This window comes from Sinocyclocheilus rhinocerous, unplaced genomic scaffold (assembly GCF_001515625.1).
Source record: "Sinocyclocheilus rhinocerous isolate Xijiao unplaced genomic scaffold, SAMN03320098_v1.1 scaffold633, whole genome shotgun sequence".
Lineage (NCBI taxonomy): Eukaryota > Metazoa > Chordata > Actinopteri > Cypriniformes > Cyprinidae > Sinocyclocheilus > Sinocyclocheilus rhinocerous.
Genome location: NW_015654568.1, coordinates 920,474 through 932,821, shown reverse-complemented (window position 1 = coordinate 932,821; position 12,348 = coordinate 920,474). Strand labels below are relative to the sequence as shown.

General features: G+C 33.7%; 1 protein-coding gene across 4 annotated transcripts in view; it reads left to right on the top strand.

Moving 5' to 3' along the window:
* Nucleotides 1-12,348, top strand: part of LOC107717676 (sentrin-specific protease 7-like) — a 38,939-nt gene that overhangs the window by 6,385 nt on the left and 20,206 nt on the right. For 3 of the 4 annotated variants that reach the window (XM_016524515.1, XM_016524513.1, XM_016524512.1), the window contains 5 exons: nucleotides 892-1,073; nucleotides 2,753-3,053; nucleotides 5,820-5,917; nucleotides 9,763-9,903; nucleotides 12,030-12,063. In XM_016524515.1, coding sequence (XP_016380001.1) covers nucleotides 892-1,073; nucleotides 2,753-3,053; nucleotides 5,820-5,917; nucleotides 9,763-9,903; nucleotides 12,030-12,063 — 756 coding nt within the window. The remainder of the gene's footprint in view (nucleotides 1-891; nucleotides 1,074-2,752; nucleotides 3,054-5,819; nucleotides 5,918-9,762; nucleotides 9,904-12,029; nucleotides 12,064-12,348) is intronic. The other variant, XM_016524514.1, reaches the window with a different exon arrangement.

Genomic DNA, 12,348 nt, shown 5'->3' with positions numbered 1-12,348 from the left:
TATACTTGTGTATTGTGTATGTGTATATATATATATATATATATATATATATATAATTATTATTATTTTTTTATTATTATATTTTACTTGACAACCATTTTAGAACTGTGGTGCTGGATATTGCATACACATACACACACCACTCACATTTTCTTAAGAAAACATAAAACTATAGAAGAAACTCAACAATAAATTTAAAATAAAATTGACTTCATACTAATTCTTGCCAAAAACACAAACACGATATAGCATGACTATTCCCGCATAATTCAGAAAGCATCTTGGTTTTTCCCTAATGAGTTGGAGCATTAAACAAAAGAAGCAGTTAAAGTAAACTGTAAACTTTGGCTGAGATATCTGCTGTAGATTATCAAGAAGCTTTTTGGGTTTTACTAAGTCTCTGCATCTCTAAGTACCTTAATGATCAGCTTTGTCTCTCTCCTCTTTCCCTCCATTGTGCTTCTGGCAGTATGTTTAACATCTCGCAGCTGTCTCCTTTCCTCTGACCCTCCTTCACTCCCTGCTCTACATAATATTGGACGGCATCAAAGTTTTCCTGGCTTTGGATCGCTGATAAATAAACAAATGCTTAACTTTATGGATCTGTTAAAATGGTCCTGCTGCTCTCCTTCTCGCTGGCTTTCTCTCTTATACTCTGTCTAGTTCCACGTCTCTGGGGAATTGGCCGATTTAGCCCCGTTTCATGGCTGATGTGACCTCCACCAAGGTGGAGGAATGATATTTGGTCAATAAGGCCGTTTTATATGTACTGGGGACTGCATAAAGAGAAAAAACAGTTGTTAGGAGAAGGTTATGTGCTGCTTGTAAAATCCTGGAGTTTTCTCTTTTTTTTTTAATTTCACCAAGTTCTCCATCATTCCATCTTGTTAGGCCTGGATCCGGGGGAACTGGAGACATGTGGGCTTTTCCATGAGAAAGAAGAAACAGAAGGGACACAAGGTCACTCTCAGGTGAAAGAGGCACAGAGGTCATCCACTTCAGAGGACACGGCACACGTTTCACAGGAAGACCGCAAATTAAAGTCCACAGGTTCTGTTGGTGATGTCTCTAAGGTGAGATGGTGTTCAGGCCTGTCATTAAAAGACATTCAAGAATATGTAGTACCCACTCAGTTTTGAAAAATTATGAATCTTTCTACTGTAAAGTTCTAGCTCATGAATATTAATTACATTCTGGCATTGTTATCTGGTCTAAACCAAAGTACATCAAAGTTTACCATAGTAGGGCTTGTATCGAGGAAGGATATGAAGCAATATCACTTTGACCTAATTTATAGTTATGCCAAAGCTTAGCATAATACAGAAATATGGCAAAGTCTTAGCTCATGAATATTAGTTAGGGCTTTCATATTATGTCATGTTCGATCATATCGACTTGTACAATGTCATAAATGGAAATTGTCACACTTATGTCGCTTCATAACCTTTGCGGAATCATGCAGTCGTGTTACCTAATTAATATTCATTAACCAAACCTTCACCATAGTAGGACTGATAGATATTAATTTGTTCATAGCAATGTTGTTCCAAAGTCTTGGCTCATAAATATAAATTAGGTTATTCTGATGTTGGCCCATAACCTTTCAGGAGCATCCAGTCATGTTTAGTAATATTCATGATCTGAGTTTTCATTGTAGGGCTCATAAATATTAATCTGATCATAATGTCAATGCAACTTTTTACAAATCCTACTATGGCAAAGTATTGGCTAATAAATATTAATTGGATCTGACATTGGTTTATAATGGTCCTAGAGTAAATCAAATAATGTCTTGGCTCATAAATATAAATAAGGTCACACCTGCCAACTGATCACGTTACCTAATTAATATTCATGAGGCAAACCTTCCTCATAGTAGGGCTTGTAAATATTAATTAGGTCAAACATCATTGGTGATATTACAAATCTTACTAAGGCAAAGTGTTGGATCATAAATGCTAATTAAGTCTGATTTTGCTTTATTACTACTCTGGAGTGTCCAGCAGTGCTATCTAAATAATATTCTCGAGAAGAAGTTTCACCAGGATTCATATTCATTAATTTGGCCATACTGATGATGGTACAGAGGTAGTGAAGTTCAATCCCTTCCTACATGGCAAATTTGTAGGTCACAACTATTATGTATTTCTGGTTATGTTAGATCATACCACCTTGAATTATGTCTTGGCTCATAAATATAAATGAGGTCACACTGACCAACCAGTCATGCTACCTAATTAATATTCATGAAGCAAAGTTTCACCATAGAACGACCTAGTCTTGGCTCATAAATATAAAATAGGTTATACTGACATTGCCTCAAAACCTTCCAGGAGCTGCCATTCATGTTACTTAAAATTCATGAATTGATCCTTCACCATAGTAGGGCTCATAAATATTCATTAGATCATACCGTTATCGGTACACCAGTGGTGATATTACAAATCCACTTTGGCAAAGTGTTGCTACTATGCCTATAGCATCCATAGTCACCATAATATGAGTAGTACCTATTAGTTTGGTCATACTGATGTTGGTACTTAGAAAATGTAAGATTCCAACTATGTCTTAGTGTTAGGTCATGAATATTAATTACTTTATGCTAAGGTTGGTTTGTAGCTTTTCTGAAGTGTTCGGTCTTGTTACTTAAATAATATTAAAGAGCTGAACCTTTGCCAGTTTTGAACAGGGTGTTGTCTCACTCAGCTAGTGTTATCTGTAACCTCTTTGTTCTTGTCCCTTCTGACTCCAGAACACTGCAAGCAAAAACAAGAATGGAACTGTGCTGAATGAACAATCTGTTTCCAAACTGTCCAATCATGAACCCAGCCTCCGCTCAGGCTGCTCTCTTCAGGAAGCTCCAGCTAGGCATCTGAGGACCTCTGGAGGAAGAGCTGCCACCTCTGTGCCTGTTAGAAAAGACCCACTCACTTCACCTCCAGAGGCCAAGAGCAAAGACCCTTTTGGGTCGTTTTACAGCAATAGATTGAGGAGGAAGCCCCCGGTTTTCTGCAAAACCTACAAGAGATCCAAGCCTAGCTCCACAGAGCCAAGTACGTGTGATTGTCTTTTTTCTTTCTTTCATATTATTCTTTCCATCACTTTTCAAACATTGGTTTGAGTGCAAACTTGCCTTATTTAAACTTTCTTACCCTTCAGGGAGGTGGGTAGTGCGTTTAACAGCTTTTGCATGCCGTGTATGCCAGTTTACCCCATAAATGCTTGGAAAAAAGTGAACATGCTGACTTTGTCTTTAATGGAAGAAGTATTTCTTAAAAGCACTGATTGGCAGAGGCACCAGATCTTGTTTTTCGAAATGGTCAGAAGGTCAGGATAACTCCAACCTATTAGAGGTTTTTTAAAATAAATAAATACATAAATAAAAATGCACCAATATTACAATACAATAAGTTGATAATTGTTTTTGTGTTTTGGCTGATAAAAATAAACAGATTTTAAATTATAAAAATGAATTTACGCATCACAGCATTATAACAAACATAAATGTACATTATGAAAAATGGATATTCATTTTGAGATTTGATAAAGATTACATTTAACAGTGTTATTAAATTATTAGTGTTTCTAAAGATTAACTTGAAGTGACTGTTAGATGATGGCGAAGGTAATTAAAATGTACAAACAGGGAAGATGAGCATTTACAGATACATTTCCAATATCACTGTATACCACTAAATAGAAAAAAAAAAGTTTGGATTGAGAAATTGGGTGTGAACATAAAAAGAGAGTGAAACCGAATTAACCCAACAGACTAAAAAAAAAAGGGGGGGGAATTTTTGTTTTATTTTATTTTTTTATTTTTTTTATGATAACTGTTATGGTACAGATACATTGTGCATCCCTAAAAGAAATACTAAACTTTCACCAATGAACAAAGAGTCTAGAGAATCTCAATTTAGGTATCTAGATTGAGAAATGCAGATTGAATGTGAACATAAAAAGATATTAAAAGTGAATTAACAATGCAGGTTTAAAAAAGGAAACCTTTTTTAGATAACTGATATCGTACTGATATATTTTGTATCCCTAAATGAAATAGTTTACTTCCACCAATGGACAAAGTGGAATCTAGATTTAAAAATGCAAACTTAGTGTGAACATAAAAAGAGAGTAAAACCGAATTATCAGGTAAAAAAAATAAAATTTTTCCAATAACTGTTATTTAGTGTGCATGCCTAAATAAAATAATAAACTTCCACCAATGGACGAAGTGGAATCTGGATTTAAAAGGCAAACTGAATGTGAATGCAAAAAGAAAGTGAAACCTAATTAACCTAACAGGTAAAAAAAGAAACCTTTTCCAATAACTCTTATGGTACAGATATACATCCTGTGCATCCCTAAATAAAATAGTAAACTTTCACCAGTGGACAAAGTGGAATCTGGATTGAGAAATGCAAACTGAGTGTGAACGTAAAAAGAGAATGAAACCAAATTAACCCATTTGACAAAAAGCAGCCTTTTCCGTGACTACATGACGGTCCTATTGTTATGCAGGCGGCATTTGTTCTGAGCTGTCATTGGATGAAGGATGTCCTCATAAAGATTAATGTCTTTAAGTGTGTGGTGTGCAGAATAGCAGCATTCACTCTCACAATCTAGATTACTGCAATCCTGACCTCAAGGTCTGTGTAAAGCCCATTACACCTCTGTCTGCGAGAGAGAAACGCAGATGTACCATCCTCCTCCTCATGATCAGCTGGGACTAGTTCATCCTAAACACCTCATCTCCCATTATGGTTGCCGTTAAAGGAATAGTTGATCATTGGTCACCCAAAAATTGATTACACACATTCACGTTGTCTTCAGAAGTCATATGATAGTGTGAGAAACAGACTAAAACTTTGTTCATCACTGATTATCTTCGTTAGATAGATCAGTGAGTTCATTCAGGTTGGTTTTGTGAACCAGATCAATTGATTAATCGACTGGCTCAAAATAATGATTCATTTTGATTCAATCTTATGGCTACTTTCATGGTGTTTTTCAATCTTTAAAAGCTTTAGTTCCCTTTTGTTATGCTTTTTTTTCCCTTTAGTGACAATCTGAAAAAGAAGATTTAAACAGATTCATTGATTCGAACAAACGTCTGCTTAGTTTGCAAATCTGTCCAATTCAAACCATTTTTAATGTAGCAAAAACAGATGGGCAGCATTGAGTTTGTTATTGTTTTCTGATGGATTGGTGGACTGGAAGAGGAAGGGAAGGAGGTGAAGGATGAAAAAAAAGAGAGAGGATTACCCATGTCCCTGTTTCTCTCTCAAAGCCAGTTACAGGACCCAGCCAAAGAGAAGCTTCTGCTGCAGAAGAAGGGAAAAAGATAAATACGTGGTCAGAAATTAACACTCGTCAATCGCCAGATGCAAGAAAAATTGGCTGATAGCTTTATAAGAAACATAATATTGAACTGTAAGAACACAATGTCGGAATGACCATCTGACCCTTGATGGTGTTAATCATGTGAACTTTTCAAATACACACACAAACTGTTTACTGGAGCAAACATCTGTCAAGACTCGCGTTTACCTCATTGGAAAATGTAGCATCAGAAGTTTATCTAGGAGGCCTGAAGTTTGTTTTTCCTCCAGAACGTTTAGACACGTGCGGTGTGGTCCAGAAGTCTGAGACCACTGCTGAAAGGCTTCTATTCTTCATTTGTTCCTAATTTAATATAACAAATTTCATCGCAAATTATATTATAAAGCACAACCTGATGATTTTTGCCCCAAAAAACATCTGACCTTTTGCACAAAGGCATTTCTGATTGGGGAATACACATCTGTCTCTCTCTCCTTCAGTCGTGCTGTCCAGCGATGATGAAGGAGCCGATGAGATGAATGACGTGTCTGGGAGTTTGCAAGAGCAGCGGATTTCTGAGGGGCTCGGGGACGCTCAGGTAATGGATAACGAATGGGTGTAGATTTAGAGTATATGCCCCTACTTGACTGCATGTCATAAACATTTACATTTATTAATTTAGCACTTGCTTTTATCCAACGCAAATTACGAATGATAAACGTTTAATGCTGTTTGTGGTTATACACTCACAGAAGTCACTGAATAATTTAGTCAAACTCAGATGGGATGCTAAACTAAAATCATTTATGGTTAAAGTTTTTATTATTGAAGTATTGTGTTTTTACTTTTCCTGCACTTTGATGTAAATGTAGAATAAATACTGTTTTCAATAATGTGACACATTTTATTTTTTTAATTTTTATTTTTTAAAGGAACTGAATACATAAACATTGAGAATGTAAAAATTATAACATAAACCATGAATATTAAAATATGTTCATCATTTGGCAGCCCAATTATGATTTTTTTATTTGTTTAGTTAACAGGGACATTGTACATTAATAAAACATTTCTGTAAATGTACCAAAATTAGCCAAAGGCTATTTTTCATTCGTAGTCCCTGGATAAAATAAGTATTGTATGTTTTTTGTGTCTTTATTTTTTTAATTATTAAAATAAAAGCATGGCATTTACATGCAGATGAGTTTACATTTTAATGCCTTAACACATTAAAATTGCATAATACAAATTAAAAATAAGCATTTTTACACTGTATAAAAAAAACAAGAGTTATATACAAATTTTATTTAATTTTTTTTCTTTTAGATATTTTTATTATGTGTCCCAAAGGTGGACAAAAACAAAGACTCACCAAAGCTGCATTTATTTGATCATAAATCCACTAAAAACAGTAATAATGTGAAATATTATTACAATTTAAAATAACTGCTTTCTATTTAAAAAATTTTTTAAATGTAATTTATTCCTGTGATGCAAAGCATCGTTACTCCAGTTTCCATGTCACATGATCCTTCAGAAATCATTCTAATATGCTGATTCATTATTATTATCAATGTTGAAAACAGTTGTGCAGCTTAATTTTTTTGATAGAAAGTTCAAAAGAACAGCATTTATTTGAAACCGAAATCGTTTGTAACATTATAAATGTCTCACTGTTTATTAATTTAATGCATCCTTGCTGAATAAAATAATTAAATTCTTATTGACCCCAATTTTTTGAAAGGTAGTGTATAAATACTTTTTCTCCTAAATCAATGTGGAATGGAAAACTCTTACATCTTTGACTGATCTTCAAATGTCCCTATCATTATTAAAATCGAACCCACAGCATTTGGAGAAAGCTTTTGTGTCTCGTTTGAAGAAGCGTTGAAACTTTGCCGAAGAGCTATGCTAAACAAATGTTGACTCATTTCAACTTATCTTCATGCACATCTGTCTTTTGAAGTCTAGATTTGTTCAGTATGGCTGTGGAGTTTTGGGTTCGCCCTTGTTTACAACTATTCATCAAACCCTTTCAATGCATTTCCTTTGTCAGAATCGTTAGTTTTGTTTGTCCAAGCTGGACACATCTTCAATTTGCGTTGTTTTTTGTGACCGTAGAACAAATTCAATATGGCACCCCGGTATGAGAGGCTTCTAGCTTTGATATGCAGCATTTTGGATTTGCGGTCAATTCTGAAGTAGAAACATCTTTGAGAGAAGCGTTCGGCTTGGGATGTTTGAGGATGATTACAGCAATGTGACTCAGGTGTTTCTCAAAATCAGTTGGTGTGTTCACTTTCAGCCTGGCATGCAAACGAAATGAGAAACATGTTTATAAAAAGCGTATTTTCTTGGTTTTCATTACGTCCAAGAAAAGTGACCAAAAATTCAATATTGTATGCTAAAAGCGTTGACTGTAATTACATAATCGTGTCAGTTTTATATAAAAGAAGTGTATTTTTACAATGTAAAATTAACAATGCTGTTTGTGGTCAGTATTTTATTTTATTTTTTTAAGAAATCAATATTTTTATTCAAAAAGGATGCATGAAAGTGATCAAAAGTGACAGTAAAGACATGTATAATGTTAAAAAAATAAAATAAATGTTTTTCTTTTGAACATTCTATTCATTAAAGAAAGAAAGAAAGCTGAAAAAATTTACACATTTATTAAGCAGCACAACTGATTTTAACATTGATAATAAGTAAATGTTTCTTGAGCATAAAATCAGAATATTAGAATGACTTCTAAAGGATCATGTGACACTGAAGACTGGAGTAATGATGCTGAAAATTCAGCTTTGCATCACAGAAATAAATAGAAAACAGATATTTTAAATTGTAAAAATATTTCACAATATAGCTGTTTTTACTGTATTTTTGGTCAAATAGGCTGTGTATTTAAGAACAAATTTTAGAAATCAATGTTATGTTACTAAAAATGTTTACCAAATTATAATTATTTACTTATTAAAATAAATTTGATAAAATTTAAATATTATATTATGAATTAAGAATTTTTTCTTAAATGTTTTATTATTTGTGGTAATTTACAAATAAATAAATAAAAATAATGTTACGATATATTGAGGAACGTGTTTTGTCCCAAGAGTGAGTCAAATAATAATAAAATTTCCCCAAACCAATATGTTGTCACCTATATTTACTCATGTTGTGTGTATTTTTCTTTAAAGTTTAAAAAAATCTGAGGTATATTTCTGGTCAAATGTTTGTATATATACTAGGGCTGTCAAAAAAAGAATTTTGATCATATTTAAGCACAAAATTCGAATTTAGTTTTTCAGCCATTTTGATAGCCCTGATATATACTAGTGCTGTCAAGATTAGCGCGCTAATGCAGGCGATTAATTTTTCCAGTTTAACGGCATTAAAAATATTTAACACAGTTAACGCAGGTGCAGAGCTAGTGTTGGCCAACCCACTCACAACTGCTGCTTCTGGCTCTTTTTTTTCTTGACAAGAATTGCACTTATTTAGACGCAGAACATCTTTACGACCACATCAAATAGGAGACTTTTGAGACACACACTCTACTTCACCTCAAACGAGCGCGGAAACGGTACATGAGATGAGGAGCTTCAGTAGAACAACAGTGAACTGTGGTCAGATGAGATGTTGTCAGGCCAGATGTCAGTAAAAACGAATTTTCCTGTCCTGTCAGCTGTTATACTGTGCTCGTAGCACGTGCTGTTCAGTTGCACGCACAAATACAGCGGCGTGCTGTAGCCTGTATCATTTCATATTAAAGAGCAAGTGAAATTACGCTACTACTGAAACTAGCATGCGTGTCAGATCCGCATCACATTCAGCAGCAGCAGCTCTTAAAGTAATAGCAGCCAAATAACCTAATAACCCAGCTACTGTGCTGCTTGGTAATCAAAGAATAAAAGAAAAAAGAGGAAATCAATAACTTATGTAGCTTTAAGGATTCATCTATATTTAATTGAGTATTTAGTGTTTGATAACTTGATTCAATATCTGTATATGTCCTACTTGCTGAAGGGCACAGGTAAATATGACATTTATTATAATGGGTTTATGTGAAGATTGGTTTAAGTTCACTTAATTTAGGTAATGTTAGTATAGTCAGTAGTTACATTTTATATTCAATTTTATAGAGACATCAGTAGTATTGGTATCAGTGAGATAAAAGATTGCCTTCAGTCATAAAAAAGATGATATTAAACAAATATTAAAAATACTGTCTTCTACATTAATTTGAAGATTGAATTTAAAATTATTGCAATATAAAAGTATATTTAACAACTTTAATGTTAGGTGGGATTAATCGCAATTAATTTCAGAAAAAAATGTGCGATTAATAAGTTAATTTTTAAATCGATTGACAGCACTAATATATAAATGAATAATGTTGTTTTTTCCCCCCCCTTTTTTCCATTCTCTTTCATCACGCTTCAGTCAGGGAACCAAAAGAGCCCAAAGACAAATGCAGGAGGTGAAAGATCAGCGACCAAAGTAGATGTGCCTTCCATCATAGAACTGGACTTCAGCAGACTCCATTACGACACATTCGAGGCGCAGGCCAACGGGACCATTGTGGTGAGAGAAACTTATGCTGAAAATATGATTTATAGTTGTATTAAATTATAAAAGTGGCCTCAAAGCCACTAGATTTGACATCAGTCTGAAGATCTTAATTCTCTTATCTGGTCACATTGAATTAGGCCTCTCGGTTCCATCTTCCAGATCTGGCCAGATGAGTTTCCAACACATGGTTCCAGCTCTTTCATTCAGCCAATCACGCAGTGTCACATTGAATTCGGCCTCTCGGTTCCATCTTCCAGATCTGGCCAGATGAGTTTCCAACACATGGTTCCAGCTCTTTCATTCAGCCAATCACGCAGTTCGATTTTTGTTGTTGTTTGTGTAATGAAGGACATCTGTTATTCCAGTATTTTAATTGGCTGTTCCTGCTACAAACCACAAAGCAACAGCTAGCCGACATCGGGCTGCAGATGTGATTAAGAGACCAACGAAAGTTTGTTTGCCAGAAAATTTCCTAAGTTAAAGCCGAAACACTGCGGAGCGACTGAAAGCCATGTTTATTAGAACAACAACGGCTGTAACCTAAACTGGCCCTGACACGGAGTACAGCTCAGATTATCACTGTTTGTCCAGCAATGCTTCAAAAGCACATAACAGCGGCTTTTCTGCTCTCTTTTTACAAGCCGTTAAGCAATAATTCTGCTCTCCTGGAGGGGGCCGCTCGTTTAGGATGTGTTTAATGAGCATAGTCGGAGGGGACGCGTGTGTAACGTGTGGATTTGATCAACAGGTCAGTATCTCTGTTCCAAAACCCAGTGAGCTGCATCTTTGAACCTTGTAAAGCCTGAAAAAATGGTTTTGAAATTGTGAAATCAATCTTACAATTTCTAAAGTACCTTGATTTTTTTTTTATGCAAACATATTTTTTTTTCATAAATATAATTGTATGCATGTGTATTAATAAATACTGTAGCATAGTAAAAATATATAAATAAAATATAATGCACATCATTCTAAAAAAACAATCTGTTCAGTTTTTTTTTCTTTTCAGGGACCATGTTTTTTTTTTTTTGTGCCAAAATAAAAATAGTTTTAATGCAAAAATAGTTTCAGTGCCAAAACAGGGTGAAACAATGTTGTAAATAAATAATATAAATATATTATAAATATAACTGTGTCCATGTATATTATATATAATACTCTAATATATAGAAGTTTTAAAATAAAGAAAATAAAAAATACACTTCTGTGAATAAAAAATTACGGTGGACAAATTGAGAATGTTTTTATTGAAAAATTATAAAAAAAATAAAAATTATAAATATAAAATATAATTTGTTTAATGCTTAAAATGTTATTAAAATAGTTTTAAATAATACAAGTATTCAATATTTGTGTGTGTGATTATTTTGCTTGATGGCAGGTCAATTGATTCATGATTCGATGCTTTTCAATACACAAGCGATTTTTTGAAAATGATTCATTACAATACACAATTCTTTGTTGTCATCAGTTTGCACATTGATTTTCATCTAAATTATATAATTAGAATTTTTTACACTAATAAATCACAATTCTTTTGCATTTTTTTAACTTAATGCCTGACACAAACTTTCAAGATTTAAGTCATATTTCAAGATTGATACAGAAGGCTGGTAGGATTTTTAATCAAGAAAATGAGTACTATTTTGCAAGTCTCTATTATAAATTGTATGTTATACAATATTATTCATATTGCATAGATATTTATCACGCTTACTGTGGTATGTTTTGTGTATTTTGTGTTTGTAGTCTATGTAGACTGTTCCAAATCAGTCTCTTTTGAGGTTGGTTTCAGTAAGTATGCTGCCTTTAAAAAAACTGCCAATGTAGCCAGCAAGAATGCTGATTTTTGGAACAGAGAGGAAGTGTCAAGCGTTTGTTGTCTTTATCGGAACAAATCCCAGCAGGAACGTCCTCTGTTCTGGTTTGGGTTCATTGACCACTGTTTTATGTGACTGTGTTCTTTTCTGCTTTTCCATCTGTGGCAGAATGGCTCTTTTATATCTTCAGTCTGTTAAATATCTGGTGGTGGACAGACTTTGTTGTCAGCAGTTTAAGAGACCGCCAACCCTTTGTTATCCCGTCCATGTTTGTCTTTTGTCTTAATGCAATGTTTTTCTTCTCTTTTTCTTTTATAGATCACAGATGAAGGCATCTCTGTACCACTGAAAGGTATTTAGAACTAATAATCTGTTTTGTTTTTTTCTTTTAGGCAATAAATATTGGGGATTGAGAAATAAGGAGAGAGAAAGAACCTAGAAAGGCACCTGACCATTAAAGTGGACCATAAATCTATTTTATTTTTTTTTTATCTGAGTTGTTCTATTATATCAGGGCTCAACAATAAGAACTAGCTGTATATTTAATTTTATTTAATAATTATTTAAAAACATATTTACATTTAATTATATAAACATATTTAAAATAACTTTTAAATTAATGTTAACTAATAAATGT